Raw genomic sequence first — 17,190 nt, 5'->3', positions numbered from 1 at the left:
CACCACAATATGTGCTTTGTTCTGGGTAGGGCTATCCAACTCTTCTAATGCAACTGAGCACTTCTGGCCCTTGATTTTCTGCTGTACTTTTTATTTTCAGTATTTGTATGAGCCTGTGGATGAAAAGCATTTGCAGGAAATAAATACCATTTTAATGAAAGGTAAAATCATGAGAAAAAAAAACATCCCAACTTAGAGGATCCTCAGAAGAGGATGGAGTTAGTGGAAATGCTAGCCAAACTGGTGTTCAGAAACCCCCCATGTTGACAATAAGCAGACAATGGGGCTGGTATCTTTACATGCCTCAGCAGTGCAGCAGGAGGAAACATGGAAGCCCTGAGATGATAAGCAGGGGCGGGACTAGAAGTGTGAGGAAAGGAAGAGAAGGAAGAGACTTGAAGTCACAGAGATGAAAAGAAGGGAAGGAGAGGAAACGGTAGCGAGGGGACGGAGGGATAGAGAGAGAAAGACATAGAGAGATGAGGGAGAGACAGAAAGGAGAGTCAGATGAAGGGGAGAGAAGGGGAATGGAGGGGATAGAGGGAGTGAGACTTCTGTCTTCTGCAACCTCTCTTCTCCCTATTGAAGGCTCCTTGAGCATCATTAAGAACCAGGCCTAAATCGGGGGTCCTGAGTGATTAAGTAGGGGGAAGTCTAATGATGTGGGGGAGCTCTGTGTGTGTGTGTGTGTGTGTGTGTGAATGTGTGTGCCAGAGAGAACTCACTCGGAAAGATCAAGCTAATTTCTCACCTGATGCCTAACAGAAGGAGGCCAATAAAGAAGTCAAGGTGTGTTTGCAAAGTTTTGTCGAGAATAATAAAACATTGTTGGCACCAAGGTATGGAGTTTTGCTATTGCTAGTTTATTACAAAAATATATATATATTCTTACTAGGAATTATTAGTATCATAAGTATGAAATGATTATACTTTAGTAACATACTTTAGGAATAAATGAGAGACTCACAGTTTTGATCTTCAAATCTAACATTGTTTTGAGATTTTCTTTGAGATTGTAGGTGTATTTGCCACATAATGAACATACACAGTGTACTCTAATAAAAACCTATTATGTATTCAGCATTGTACATTCCAAATTATACATGCTGCATATTAAATGTCACATTACAATTTAGAAATTTACATTCCACAGAGACCTTGCTCAAAAGATTTACATGATGCTCTGCTATGACTCTTTTGCTTCAAGGGAACTGCCATGGTGAATATCCCTCCAGTGTGGGGGGGTGGACGAGAACTACAGAGTCGATGGGGATGTTCTACAACCTGTGTGTCTGTGTGTGCGTGTGTGTGTGTGTATGTGAATATATACAGTACATGTATGTGTTTGTACTGCATATGTGTGTGTGTACAGTGTGTGTGTGTGTGTGTGTGTGTGTGTGTGTGTGCAGTGTATGTGTGTGTGTGTGTGTGTAACACAGACTGTAGAGCCCCAGGGAAGAGCGGGGGTCTCCTATGAGGATCTGTCAGACATGGGGTGGGGGGGTAGTAAGGGGTAGTAAGCCGCAGGCCCCCTCTGTGCAGTTCTAAGCCCCCCTACCCAGCCTGCCTCGACCACATGGTCGTGCATCCAGCCAAGTTAGAGGATTCTTATGCTGAGTGGGGAGAGATGCTAATAATCTCCCAGGTTCATAGATTTCCTTTAAGACTAGTCTTTGACTCAGGAACCTGTCAACTGGGATTCTCCGCTCCGCTTCTTTGTTCTAGACTAATCTTCATTTGTGTCTGATGAGGGCAAGGAAACAGATGTTATTTCAGAAGGTGACCTGAACTAATTGATCATCTGTCTGTCTTGATGTCTGTCTTAAATTCCGATTTTTTTGTTTGTAGTTTTAACATGGATGATACTTTACAATATAAGTAAAATTGTTTTAATATATATATGGTATTACTGGTATAATATTTTGTAAGCTTTTGTTGATTGAATCACATTCCCTTAATGATTAGGACAAAGTAACTTGATAACAAACTAGGTTCAATGATTAATTGATTCTCAGTGTGATAATGTAAATGAATCTGAATCTGGGGGTTGATTTGCCTATTGATCTTGGAGTACCAGGGTCCTGATCAAAAGACAGTATCCCCGATCTCACGTCACACTTCGCAAGAATCGCAGAAGTGCTAAATGACCAATTTCACTTATGTACTGTCTGTGTTAGACCCGGTTAGAGAAAGATCTATTCCACCAAGCTAAACAGTAATTCATTGAGATGTTACTTAAAATAGTTAAGTAAATTGTATATATATTTTTCCTCCCCTTTAGGACATTGACAACCCAGCATAAGTGTGTACACTTTTTTGCACACATTTGACCAAATATGATGAATTATGAATATATTATTGAACTGTATGTTTCAGTCTTACGTATGTTAATGTGAGGTCTACTTGGTACCATAACTGTTCTCCATAACCCTTACGCAGTAGCATAAAAGCTTCCCCTATGTTTCAAAGCACAGTGTTTTGCCTCCTGCTAGAAGCCCTGAACTTCACAGCGTGATTCTCACAAATTGGGCAGGCTAGCCTACATCCTTTTCTCCTTGAGCCAGGGCAAACTGAGAGGTCCCGTGAAGGACTTAAAGTGGGCCATGGCTTGACCCTCTCATGCACACACACACACACACACACACACACACTCTCATACACATGTACTCAGTTGCGCTCAGTTGCACACACTTGTGCACACACACACGCTCACACTCTCATACACATGCACTTAGTTGCACACACTTGTGCACGTACACGCACACACACACGCACACACACACACACACACACACACATCCTGGTGACCTAACTACCTTGTTCAGAACAAAAGTTCTGACACGTCTCCTCCTCAGCGGACTATGTTAACAAATGTGGGCCGGTGCTGGTCGAACAGCCACGGCGATGAATCACAGCTCCATGGCTATGGCATCCTCATAAGTCAGGGGGAAGAAGAGACTGGGGCTAAAAACACTTCGCCGTCTGGCAGTCTTTTTGGGAAATGTGGCAACTATGGTGAGGCGTGTGTGTCTGTGTGTATGTGTGTGTATGTGTGTGTGTGTTTAGGGGGCAGTAGCCATGTGTTGGAATAGCCTGGAGTTGCCCCTCAATCTTGCACAGAAGGTGTTCCTGGTGGTGGTCAGATTGCTTGTTGTTTTTTTAATGGCGCTACAATGAGAAGCCACAATGAAATATGTATTGAAGTGAAAGACCCTTATGGTTACGAATGACCCTGCTATTCTGAGGAATGATGCAGCATTTGGATCAGCATCAGGGTCCAAGTTCAAGTGCCTAATTTAAGGTGTATGTATATATATATATATATATATATATATATATATATATATATATATATATATATATATATATATATATATATATAGATATATATATATATATATATAGATATATATATATATATATATATTGATGTAAACTGTACATGAAGTAGCCAAAAAATTGCTTTCATATAATCTTATTATTGTTCTTATTCTAATGTATGTAAACCCATCCACAGCAATGCATTTAAAACGTTTGTTTTGAGGATGGTCACCCCAGGATAGTCACTCTTACGTAATTGAAGGATGTTAAGGAATATTGCTCAAAACCAGAGATTAAGGGGGGGATGGGTAGTCATAAATAAAACGTGTACATTTTGTTGCTCTATTATTGAATTAAATGGGAGATTGTGCTTGAAGCTAGCTTACATCAAAGGTTACCATCTTGTATTTAGTTAGTACCTCTCAGTCTCAAACCTATCTGAGTTGATTTGCCTTTCATTGCCCTGAAATGTTGAGATCCCAAACTGAACCTGTGTGTGACAGAACATGTGTTGTGTACACTTCTGCTTTCAGAAGTGCTTGAGTGCAGCAACCTGTGTTCTGCCTCACCACATACAGTAACTCAGTCCAGTTGGCAAAGTTGGAGCAGTGCAGCGTAGTGCATGTTGTGACTTCCATGCTGGGCTATACATCACACGCCATAGGGGGTCTACCTAGTGCGCCATCTCCATAATGAAGTCCATTTGTTAACATCCTGCGAAAGGCCACGTACCCCCGCTGCCCTTTTCAAGCAAGCGGACGCAACTCTTCTTGAAGTGGCAGCGCCAAACACAAACCAACCCCCCGCACCGTCATCTTTCTCACTGAGACAATCCTTAGAGTGCCGCGCAGGCTGGCTATGTGAGGAATAAGCAAACAGCATTACCGATTCTTCATACCTGGTTATTACTGCACTTATTACACCCGGAGTGACCTGCCCTATTTGGGTTGGCCCTGTTAGGCCCCCCTCTTAATCACCCGGTTTGCGGTGAGGGATACGGGTTGCCAGATAATGGGACCGAGACGGGCGGGTTGCCAGTTAATTAGGATTCAGATGGCTCGAGTTCACAGTAGCATCCCCCTGCAGAGGCTGCCTAAGCCCCTGCGCACAGCCTGTGAGCAGGCCTGCGCAGGCAGATGCTATCCTCACACACCCAGCCCTGCACTCCCTCAGCTCTGGCTCTTCATATAAGGGAACAGCTTGCTATGGATGCCAGGGGCATGTCATGACAAATTTCTGCTAAATACCGTTGTTGTGGTTGTTGTTGTGGTAAATCTTCTATAGTCAAATTAAAACAGGAGTCTGTCCCATGCAAGACCCTAACCCTAAAGCCCATATGGTAATTATTTTATTGTACAGAATATTTAAAGCCTTAATATGTAAACGAATACTGTTCCATGTACTTTTCAATGTACACTGTCAGCTACTGTTAATCTGTCAACAATTTTCCCCATTACCCATTATCAAAATATCAAAAATCAAGTTGGTAGCTCCCACCTTGCTTAGGTGTGTGCATAAATAGCTCTGTGTGCTGCCCACTGTGATCTGTGAGGGGGGCTTGTCGTAACGGCAGGCCCAGGCGTGGGACAGAGACCTGTGAAAAGGTCATCTGTGACTGGGCATGCCCGCTGTGCCAACCCAACCATATCAACAAAACAAACTTATGGATGACAGCTTATATGGAGAGGTTGATCTTATGAATCTTTTTACATTCATTAAGTGAATGCTACTAAACAGTCCTATTTTTTTTTCTCAACAAACTTGGCCCTTTGGCTAATATTACAGTGAAATTATCCCAGTACACAAGTTTCACAAGGTATCACATGCAGTATAAATGATAGTAGATAAAGCAGGGATGGGTGAGATGTATCATACTTCTTGTTAGCTCTTAGGAAACAGAAAGAATTGAATATGACCATAAATTGTGGGTCAATAGTTGACATGACGGGATTACACTGACGCCTTACTCGTTGACTCTACAAAAACAGGCTGACTTTTCCCTCTTTCTATTCTGCAAGATGTTTGAGAGCTGTGTGATTTATTGAAGTCTTATGTGAACAGAGGGCCCAAGGAAATGGATCCAAATGACTCCAAATTGGTTTATGATTGGCTTGTTTCGTTGGGGGCTAACAGGACCTCACATTCCACCCTGGCTTCTCCTCTCCGGCACTTAGAATATAAATTGATCCGTTTTGTTTCCGTCGTGTATTTTGCCAGGGCCCAGTTAATTCGGCCATGAGGCCGCAGGGCTCACAATTCTCGCCACGGACTATTACCTGCCTGCGTTCTGTCTATATGATGAATACTTTTCAGACCTTTCCATATTTTAGTTCTGGTTTTATTTATCTGGTGTTGTGAGAGGAAAGAGGGAGACAGAATTAAGAGAGGAATCAATCAGAATGTGAATAATGACTATGGAGGTAGATTTCCTTTTCTATGGTAATAACATCCTGAGGGATTAATCTGTGACTGGAGAGAGGACAGGACTGTAGGAAATGAGAGGAGAGGAGGGCAGGGGAGGGGATAGGAGAGAAGGAGACTAGAGGATATGAGAGGTGTGGCGTGGTAAAGAAGAGAGGGAAGAGTAGAGAGGAGATGTTGACTGACATGTAAGCTTGTGGACGGAAACAAGACGAGCAGTGACCTTGGCTTATCAGTTATTTTCCTGGACATCCGATAAACTTTTAAGCATTTTGGTTCCTTATTGTATGCTTACAGTTGATATGTACATGGTCAATACATTTTAACTTAATTAATAATTATATTTATTTTCTCCAAAAACAATCTTTCTAATTTACAGGGCATATGTACAGTAATATTAAAAACATGTTCATACTGAGATCTTTATTTGAATTCCATCAAGATATGGGGTACATCTACTTCAGGGTAATGACCTTCCTTGTTTTGACTGCTAGAAATAAACAAGCAGACAGATTGTGCAATATCTACGTACATTTTGTGAAACAGCAGACTCTTTTTGGAAGGATAGGGCTCAGACTTAACTGTTGTGGAAACAGATAGTCAAGTAGATCCTTGAATATGTGTGTGTGTTGTTTTTGTGTTTACATGTTAAATCCTCTAAGTATGGTTCCTACCCAGGAGTTCCTGTTAATCTGAACAGACCAAACAGCTGTATGTGTTCTATGCACTGAAACATTACAGTCTGCTCTCTACACTCGGCTGCTTTCTGTTCCTTTATCTTATACTCACCCTCTCTATCTAATATTGCTACACCACTATTGTTGTATCTTAAAGTATTGACATAAGAAGTTTCACTTCAAGTATTACAAACATATATATACAAACAGAATGTTACAGAATACATGTGACAATGCTGTCATCTCCTCCCCCCCGACACAATTCTTCCACGCCACAGACAGAGCGATACAGAACCCCCCCACCCCCACCCCCACCCCACCCCCTATTCTCTCATTAGCCGGCTGCTCTGCCACTCAGAGCAGAAGGGGAGTGACCGGAGGGGCGGGCTCTGGGCTGATGTCATAGTCACATGGATTCTCATGTGGCGGTGCTTGCGAGCAGGCAGAGACAGATCTGGGCTGGCCAGCTGCCGCTGAGACAGCAAGAGAGAGGGGAGAGACTGAACGAGTAAAAGAGAGACAGGAAGAGAGAGGGGAGAGACTGAAAGAGTAAAAGAGAGACAGGAAGAGAGAGGGGAAAGACTGAACGAGTAAAAGAGAGACAGAGAGAGAGAGAGAACACTGGCTGGCGCTGCATGTGTGGGCTCTTTATGGACTTGGACTTTAATGATGTATTTTGTGATTTCAGCTATGAAAGGTAAGCTGGGGTATTTGTTTGTGGCATGTGCATGGTGTGTTTGTGTGTGTGTGTGTGTGTGTGTGTGTGTGTGTGTGTGTGTGTGTGTGTGTGTGTGTGTGTGTGTGTGTGTGTGTGTGTAAAGAGAGAATGGTTTAATATGGTAACAAGTGGTTTTGACTGGAGGTGTCGAGGGGGACGTGTGTCTTTAAGGCATGTCATTTGGTCTTGCTGGATGAGGTGGCTTATTTGAGAGGAAGAAAGAAGGTGAAATCTTCTATAAAGTTTTCTGTACAATGTTGGATTATTTTAGATTGTAACTAACGGCTATTCTAAACATGAAATATATAATTCCACATTTAAATACTTACGTGAGATTTTAGCACAATTACAAAGATGGAGACATTTGCTTCAGTTGGGTTCTGCTTGACTTCCAAGCATGTCGTGTTTGACATTTTATACCACGTACATTTGTGTCTTAAACACTTTAACAGGAGTTACTATCAAGTACTGGCATTTCTGTGCTAAAAACACTTATAATAGAGGGAGGAGGAGTGGGTTGAGGGGGTTGTGCACACAGAATACTGTCTTTCAGTCTCTTTCATCCTCTCCCTCTTTCTCTTGTTTTCTCTCTGCCCCCCTCTCTCTCTCTTTCCTCCGCCACTCTAATCCTGTTGTTCCACTCCAGAGTGCTTGTCTGTTATGAAAGGAGATGAGTGGAGAGACTTTGCATGTTTTCTGTCCAAGGAGAGAGGCCGATAGGGAGTCTGGGTTGCCAGTGACAGTCAGTGGGGCTGCCTGCCATAGTTCATATTTTGGTAGTGAATGATATTTGGTCGTTAGTGGTCCACTGACCTATATTTGAGTTTTTCTGGGAGGAGGCGGGGGGATTGGGTCGGTTGGTCTCCGAACATAGATGGAGCCAGCGTGGGGAAGACAAAGGTTGTTTGAGTGCTGTCCCAAAGATACAGATCTAGCATGCCCCCCTTTCTTGTTCTCCTCCATCCACATTCCCCCATCCTTCATTCTGCTCCCTCATCTCTTCCAGAATCATTCTCCATGCGCTCCCTCTACAATGCCTTCAACATCAGCTTTAATCACCCCCAGCCCCCATCGTTCTCTGGCATACATGGAAGTCCTGCAGTCTGCCCACTTCTCTCTGTCTTTCCTCACTTCTTTCTGCCCATAACAATCTCTATCTTTTATCCACCTGTTTTTCTCTACCTCTTAATCTCTCCATCTCTCTAACCTTCTCCCATCTCTTCCCAACCCTCTCCCTCTTTCTATCTCTCTCCTCTCTATCTATCTCTCTCTCTCTCTCCCTCTCTCTTTCTGGTCCTTGTTCATCCCCCCACCCCCACCCTTCTCTCCTCTCCTCTCCCTCCCACCCACTCCCGCAGAGTAATGCTGGCAGCTGTCATTATCTATTAACCGGGATGTGGCGGGAATGGAAGGCAGCTCTGCACTAGCTTCTGCTAGCGCCCCCATGGCATAGTCAAATCACAAAACTAATCAGAATCCAGGATATATTTAAAGGGGGGTTAAGCTAATGAACTGTAAGGGAGCAGAAGAATCCTATGAATTGATTTCTAGGCTTGTTTGCATGTGATGGTAATGTGGTTGAATACTTATTTTCTGATAGTATGAAATAAGAGTAGATGTATGAAGATGCTGTGAGACAGCATTGCTTTAATACCAAACCAACTGGCAGATAACAAACCAATCATTATACAGATTTTTATTAAAATATATTGAAACAGATATTGTATCTACTGGAGATTGCCATGGATATTAAATGTAATTTATCCTTCAAAACCACACTGTCTGACACAGCGATTAGAGCTTGCCAGAGACTAGCTCGTCACAAGCAGAAGGAAGTGCTTGCAAACAAACAAACAAACAAACAAACAAACAAACAAACAAAACTACTTTTAGATCATGTCAGTGCAGCTTCCTTTTTTCTCCCTTGACAGTAGTCACATGACAGTAGAGGTTAACTGGATTTAGCTCAATTCTATTAACACCTCCAGGCACCTTGCATGTACCAGACTCTTTTCCACAGATTAAGCTTTGAGGAGGAGGGGCAAGGGGCCCCGGGTGCATCATTATCTTTCATTACTCTATGATGAAATACAAAGCAATATGCCCCAAAAAATGCCTAGTCATTTGAATTGGGTAGACAAGTCCTAGCCCTAGTATACAGTATTATATTATTTATTTTTTCTGTAGATTTGTTGGTTATTTTTATTGATTATGGCTCTTGTGTTATTTGCTTCTATGGCAATTAGCAAAGCAGGATTGTCTTTATACATAGAATGTAATGGTTTCCTTAGTAATGATATGAAATATAGAAGCAGAAGGAACTATTTACAGAAAGACAGTTTTCTCCATGAACCTTTATCCAATGAAATGTTTTGTAATATTGCTCTTTTTCCAAGCCCCCTGGAGAATTGTCAGTTGGCCTTTTGAAAATACATCAAAAGCAAAATGAAGGAGTGTGAGGGGAAAAAGGAAGAATACAAATGGTTGTATTTTGTCTAACCGTTTAGAAAGAGGACTGCAGAGGAAGGTGTCTGTGTTCTTTGACAGTTCTCTCTCTCTCTCTCTCTCTCTCTCTCTCTCTCTCTCTCTCTCTCTCTCTCTCTCTCTCTCTCTCTCTCTCTCTCTCTCTCTCTCTCTCTCTCTCTCTCTCTCTCTCTCTCTCTCTCTCTCTCTCTAGCTGTTTTCTGTTTTGAAGTAGTTATGATAAAACTCTAGTAACCAGGCAGTAGCTGAAACCAACTGTGCCCTGCAGTACAGTTGAGATTTGGTATAGTGGTTGCTGCCATTACATCCTTAAAGTTAGACAGTGAAATTGAGAAATCCCTGTCTTTCATTACAAACAGTTAGCCATTTTGTCCTGCTGTTTTTTGGTGTTGGTGAAAGTTTTTTTTTGTTCTTCCAAGTCTCCAATGTGGTGAACTAGCAAAAACAACATTGTTTTGCCAAGCTGTGACCTTGGAACATGACCCATTATGGTGGAACACTTTCTAGACCCGGAATCCATCTCTGAGTACATATTTTAGACCCATAGGTGGGTTAAGGAAACAGTGGGTTAGATTGAGTGTCTGTGGTATACTTTCAGAGACAATTAGCTGGCAATGTTATGTCACGGGATTATGTCTGGCTTTGGGCTAGGAGATTATTCAACTGCTCTCTATTGGGTGTCTGACAGAAAGAGAACGAGGGAGGGAGAGAGAGAGAGCTATATAGCAATAGAAAGATACAACCAGGTGGAATAGAGTAGAGAATGAGGATGGGGATGAGGGAGATGGAGATGGAGAAAGATAGAATAACGGTTGGGAGAGAAAGAAGGGAGATGTGAGGCCAGAGAGGTGAAACAAGGAGCAAAGGAGGATAGGATCAAGAGAGAGAGGGAGATGGAGGTGTAAATGAGTGTGAGGCATAGGCGACAGATTGTGCAGAGGAGGGAGGTGGAGGGCCCTCCTGACCTTCACGGGAGGGGGACAGCGGGCTCATGAACGCCCAGGAGGAGGCACCAAAGGTCGGGCCCAGGGGTCAGGCGGGCGTGGGGCTTCTGCGGCCTGGCACACTCTGTCCACCCGTCCATGGAAATCCATCACACTGCAGATGCCGGAGGAGTGGGGAGTGTGTGTGTGTGGGGGGAGGTAGAGTAGAGAAGAATGGTATTGGGAGAGAGGGGTTGGAGGTAGGGGGGCCGGGGGGTGGGGGTGAACTCTGGAATAACAAATGTGTTGTGGAATTTTAACGAAGATAGGAGAAAAGGTTGAAAAACTGAAAAACTAGTTAAGTAAATGTCAGGGCAAGTAGTACCCTAGGCAGGAGTGAACATGGAGGCTTCTATGTATGTTTTTTCCAGCAGGTATGTGACTTGGGGACTGCTACTATACATGGAGCTATACTGACGCTATCTCAGCGACGCACCATAACTGATTGTGAGATGACCTTCATGGCATTTTTATGATCAGTGATTGAATATGAAAAAAATAGTAATTGGAGTATATCGCCATTCAAAGTAAACATTACTTTATATATCTTTACTTTAATATTTCCAGTATTTGGTGTGGCTCTATTTTAAATATGCATGTTTAGGTTAAATAAATGCACACTATTCAAATAATTTTGGTTTTGGTCATCCTAATCTGTTAATCATGCCCCTGCAGGTTGCAAAGTGACTTTAGAAAAGAGATACAGTATGTGGTGGACTTTGGCGTGCACATTTAATCAGTACATACTTGTAGACTGCTGTGTGAAATGTGCAGTTATACTGTTTATCAAGAAATATCATATTTTGTTGTGTTTATAAAATGATGTGCTTTTGACTACTATTTGTTTTTGTAGAGCAGATGAAAGATGCTAGAGCAGAACATAACTGTGCAGTGGGAAGCAATGGTAACTGTGTTCAAACTCTAACCATGGCATTTCAACAGCAACAAGGGGGCTTCCAGAAAGACATGCGGTGTATGCATGCACTGTGCGTGTGTCTGTGTGTGTGTGTGTGTGTGTGAAGTGAGCATGTTTGTCTGCTTCTACATGATGTGCTTGTGCATAGTATACCTGCACATGAAAAGCATTTGTGAGTGTGTTTGCGCTTGTAGTTGTCTGTAATTGAACAACAACACCCTTGCACACATGCGCATAAACACACACATGCACACTCATAAACACTGCATGTAGGTCCTATTTACATATAATTTAAAATGTTCTGCAGTATATTCTTACTGGATATCTAGTTGAACAAGCCTCAGCTTGGTGCAACAGTACAGTGCATGTGTAGACCTAGGTAGGCAATACAGCTCTCCAGGCTTCTCCAAGATGCTGGTTGACTGTTTCCAGTCATGGATAATGGGCTTAGTAGGAAGATGTGTGTGGTAGAAAGGGCGTATTGCTCTCTGTTTGACCCAACTGAAAGGCCCCTTGGCCGGCATGCATGGTGGTGGTGACCTGGGGTGAGAAGGCCTCCAGCTAATAAAGCTACTCAAGACTGAGAGTGGCTGAAGTGCCGCCGATAGGCACAGGTCAGGTACTCAACATCTAGCCTTCTTATATTATTTGGATCTATCTTTCTCAGCTCTCGGTGCTCCCCCCCCCCTCCCACCCCCCCCACCCCCACTAGCACGCCCATCTCCGCCCCAAAAACACACACACACAAGCACACGCACACACTATTCCATATTTTTCCAAGCCTGGCTTACATCTATCTGTCCTCTGGGGTTATTTTATTGTTTGAGACACAAGCCTTGACACTAACAAACAGCCTCCCTTGCCTCAGATCAATGAAGTAGATGGCATCTAACCACAAAATGCCAACTTGCATTTATACACAGCACCCTCTTTGTTTTAGTAGCAAAAGTAGAAGCAAACCAAGGTTTACATTTACATTTTGAACCTTGACACATATAAAATGCATTGATAGGGCAAGGCCTTTCTTTGATCCAAGAGAAGAAAAACTCTCTTTGGAGTTGGCATCGGGATAATTTATACTTCAGGGATTTGTGTTTGCCCAAGCCTTAGCATTTTTGGAGTAAACAGAGTTAGCAATTGTGATTTGATGCCATTATTCAAGCTTCGTAACAACACACCCGTGCTAGCGATAATTAGCGGTTAGATACGTATAGACACATTTAGATAAACAGTAGGCTATATACTGTTCTACTGCACTCAATATTAGGACAATGAGTACTATTGCTGCATTTTCCTCCAACACCATTATTTATGGGATAATGAACTTTATTGATATGCAAAACGACTGCATTTCTGAAATCTTGTACACAAGACTATAATGCTGAGGTCCAAATAAAATCTTGAGGGAGGAATGTGCAGTATAATATCCATTCATTCAGAGGTGAGATGACCAGGATGGACAGAGATTCTGCCCTAAATCAGCTTAATGCGTGTAGGCTGCAGGTCTTGAGTGGAACAGGTCATGTGTCTAAAGAGGTTAGTTTGGTTTGTTAGAAACTGCCAGGTCCATAAAGTGCAATGGGTTCATCTTCCGGAAAGAGAAATCATTAGCAAGCAGCAGGTCTGTGAAGGGAAGTGTGTGGATCAAAATGATGCAATGTAAATGTTTTATATCAGACAGTGTGCAAGTGCTTCATACAGGAAAGAGTTCCAGCCAATGCAATTACAGTGAAATAGAAAGCTGTTTTTTAATGACTGGAGACATACTGTAACCTGTACCATTAGCCCGTTTTTTAATGAGCTGGACATCCTTTTAACAAAATGTCAAAACTGCAAAAGTTGATGTAAGTAGGCAAAATTTGTTCTTTCTAGTGGAACAGTGCTAGGAAACAATAAACGTGTTGTTGACCTTGCCGCTAAAATGCGACTGGATGCAAGGACCACCTGCCATTGCTTTCTTTCATTAGCTGATAGCCTTAGTCAATACAAAGCTCTCCCTCGTAAGAGAGAACATTAATGCCGCCTGTTCCTGACCCCTAGTCACGGTTCCATTGATTGTATAACATCAAACTGCCAATAAAGCCTTGAAGCTTCTTAAAGTTACCCTAGAAGCTACGATGCAATGATGCAGTGACATAAGGCAGCTGACCATGCATGTTGACCAAGGGGCCAATATTTTTAGATCCACCTTATGTTGTGATGTAATAACTTTTCAGGTCTCTCACAAGGAAGTCTGGATCATTGAGCTTTGTCAGTCAGTGAGCCATGAATAAGGATCACAAAAGCAGACTCACAACAAAGGTTAAGAGACAGCAGAGGACATCTTTCTACTAAGTTGATCCATTAATCACAAATTACTACCCAAAGACCTTACGGTGGATGACCAGTGCGTGAGCGTACCGTGTCTGCATGCTTTTCTGATGTTACAGTGAATTCCCTGAACAGCTAACCTGTAATCAGGTTTATGATGACAGTCTTTTTGACGTTGGTGTCACTGCTCTGCAGAGCGGCAATGAGTGGAGCCCAGTCTTCCGTCAGACATGTAGAAAACAACAATCACCAGAGAATGTATGAGATGTGAGCTGGACATACTGTACTGGCCAGGCCAAAGGCATGAACAGGCATGTATGTTGCAGTATATCTACCATGCAAACACGACTTGACAATACTGGCTGACTTGTTCCTCTCATACTTTAATACTAAACTGCAGCCTCTAAGTGCAAACGAGGATAGCAATGCCATTCTGACTCATCCCCCCTCTTTAGTACGGTTTAGACGGTGAGGTTTTGTCAGCTATTCACAAAGCTCCCATTAGTCTCATTTTCAGGCTCAACCAAACAATGGAGACGCTATCCCAGGATGCCAGTCTCTCACGGTTGAAAAAACAATGAGAGCGTGATCCCAAAGAACAGTAATCAGGAGCGATGCGACTGCGACGTGTTTAGCAGAAAACGTGCCTCATCACATTTAATGTGCAGTTTGTCTTCTAAGATGCTTACGAGGAACATAAAAGAACAAAATAAAAAAAGATTGCTTAGCCACTACTAAAGGTGTGAGAAAGGCCAGTCTTTCTCTCTCTCTCTCTCTCTCTCTCTCTCTCTCTCTCTCTCTCTCTCTCTCTCTCTTCTCTCTCTCTGTCTCTCTCTCTCTCTCTCTCTCTCTCTTCTCTCTCTCTCTCTCTCTCTCTCTCTCTCTCTCTCTCTCTCTCTCTCTCTCTCTCTCTGTGTTTCTCTCTCAGGGAGGAGCATGGAGGGGTACTGGGCTCAGTAGCGTACATGAAAGGCATTAGTGGAGGCTGGGGCCAGGGACATAAGCAAATAGGAGAGGAGAGCGAGGGCATCATTAAGGCCGCGGCCAGGCTTTGATGAGGCTGGCAGAAGCTGTGTATGTCTCTGGGTCGGCAGACTCGGTGGATCGTGGATCTTGGAGTACAGAGTTTTGCAGAGTCCCAAGCTTGATGTTTTACCCACACATGGCTAATGAGGAGCTTGTTCTTGGGGTCGTACTGGTCCAGCCCCATGAGATTGTGCGTGTGTGTGTGTGTGTGTGTGTGAGCACACGCACACACCCATGCTCACTCACAATCTTTTTAGTGTGTTTGTTACTGTGTTTGTGTGTGTCTGTGAATTCAAGTGGGCACCATGGTGCCATGTTTTTACACATATTAACAGCTCTAGCGTTTGACTTTGGAGGAAGGCAAGTATTCCCTTTTATTCTGCTGTGAAGAGAGAATGGAAGAGCAGATGCTTGTGAAGATTAAGGAATGAATTGAATTTCAAACTCTGTTTCATCGCAGACTTAGTTCAGGCAGCAATGTTTACGACAGCTGATGAGTAATTAAAACTATTTCCTCTCAGGTTGTGAAGTGTGCTTCATGACTACAGAACTTTAACAGAATATGTAAGGATTTTTGGAACATATTATGACCCCTTGGTGAACTAAATCATTCCTCTTATAAACCACGGTGGTAGTATAGTTGTCTTGACTAGCTTCACAGTGAATATACTGTATACTGTAAAGGTTTGGGATTGAAAGTGCAGTAGTTGTTTATGTCTTAGTTGTGTGTGTATAGTACAGTCATATCTGGATATGTATACATGCTGTTAGTGTGTGTGTGTGTCTGTGTGTTAGCGCCAGGATCTGTTGTGTTTTTTCCTGTGTACATGTGTGCAGAGGATGACATAAAGGCCACTAATGAGAAACACTCCCCACCATCTCCAACTGCTGATCAAACCGTGGGTTGACAGTGGTGAGCGAGGCTTGTGTTTGTGATCCGGTGGTGTTTTGTTCCCCCCCCCCCACCCTCCCATCCCACCCCTCCCTCTCACATGTACCCCCGTTAAATCCCCCCGGTGAAGAACGAGAGCCTCAGATCTGTCATGGAGACAGACTTAAGCCTTTCATATGCAGAGCGGAGATAAGAAACAGCCATTTTATAACCAGCTACATCGTCTCTGCCGCCATGGAAGGCTCCGAGTGCCAGGCTCCAAAGGCGATACACAGCCTCCTACAATGACGGGGGTTGCATTCGCCACTGCAAAGGTTCTCTCGTTGTGCTGTTTTTTTGTGCTTGTTTTTTTCCCCGCAATCCTGTCAGTGTCACCAATTACGGCAGGGTGTGCGTGTTGACAGATTCTCCATGGGAGGAACAGTTGGTTTAGAGGCAGGAAAGTCCCCTACTGTGACCTTTTCTATGTCATTTAAAAGGGATAGAAGAGTCTTGTGAAGATACATAGTAAACATGTTGGTTTTAGTTAAGATAAACTGGCAGGGGTTTCTGACAAGCAAACATGATTGACATGTTGACTGACATGTTGACTCAAGTAGTTTTTGTTTTCCACAGCTTGTTCGATTCTAAATCTAGAGGTGCATTTCATCTGACATGTACGATATGCCTGTAAGAGCGATTGTTGAGAGTTGACATTCTAAAATGTCAAGTCGGTGGGATCTACTGCAATCTTGTCTCTGAGATTGAATAGGAAACACATTTACCAATTAGGGAATTATTTTATTGTGAATCTCGAGGGAAAGACACACTTTAACAAAGTTTTTTTTAATTATTTTTTTATGTCAATGTCAAGTGCGCAGTGAAATATTGCATACTGTATACATTCTTAGGATAAACCAACCTAAATAACCAAACCTAGGTCTATGAAAAGCACTAGTACATTCAATCCAGTCTTCATAGGCACACTCCCTAGATACCACAGTCCAAGTCTCAGGTGCTGAAACAAACTCTTCTAACATTACTTTGTTCTTTGTTTGAAACTCAACCCACTGACACCTGACTAATACCCAGGGAAGTCATGCCCTTGCCTCTTCCCTCAGCTTAGCACTCTAGATGCTTCAGCCACATAACAGGTAGCATATTTGTGTTAGCAGTTAGCATTGGCAGCTCGTTTTTACACCGAGTTAGAACAGTTATCATGGTCATGGTATTTCAGTAGGCCGAACATGCCTCGCATTTATTTCCAGAGGCAGGTCAGCTGACTTGCACCATCCAATCCTCTTTGGATCTCTCCCTCTCCCTCAGGCTCTTGGAACTGTCTCAGAGTTGAGATTGCATAAACTGCAGTTATCTATAGTAACATACTGCATACCAACCAAGTGGTTATGAAGGCAGCAGGGGCCTGGGATGTGTAGTAATGGCTGTTCTTGGACCAGTAGTTG

The 17,190-nt window shown here is 42.9% G+C and overlaps 1 protein-coding gene across 2 annotated transcripts in view; it reads left to right on the top strand.

The window, feature by feature from the left end:
* Positions 1 to 6,868: 6,868 nt before the first annotated feature.
* Positions 6,869 to 17,190, top strand: part of LOC146247075 (nuclear receptor ROR-alpha A-like) — a 32,541-nt gene continuing 22,219 nt past the window's right edge. The window contains exon 1 of one of the 2 annotated variants that reach the window (XM_084682611.1): positions 6,869 to 7,116. In XM_084682611.1, the coding sequence (XP_084538737.1) occupies positions 7,086 to 7,116 (31 nt within the window). In that variant the 5' untranslated portion in view covers positions 6,869 to 7,085. Of the gene's footprint in view, positions 7,117 to 11,405; positions 11,509 to 17,190 lie in introns of those variants that run through there. The other variant, XM_084682610.1, reaches the window with a different exon arrangement.

This window comes from Hypomesus nipponensis, chromosome 19 (assembly GCF_054491055.1).
Source record: "Hypomesus nipponensis isolate SF chromosome 19, ASM5449105v1, whole genome shotgun sequence".
Classification (NCBI taxonomy): Eukaryota; Metazoa; Chordata; class Actinopteri; order Osmeriformes; family Osmeridae; genus Hypomesus; species Hypomesus nipponensis.
Note: the sequence above shows the minus strand (reverse complement) of the source record. Positions and strands in the feature narration are given on the sequence as shown.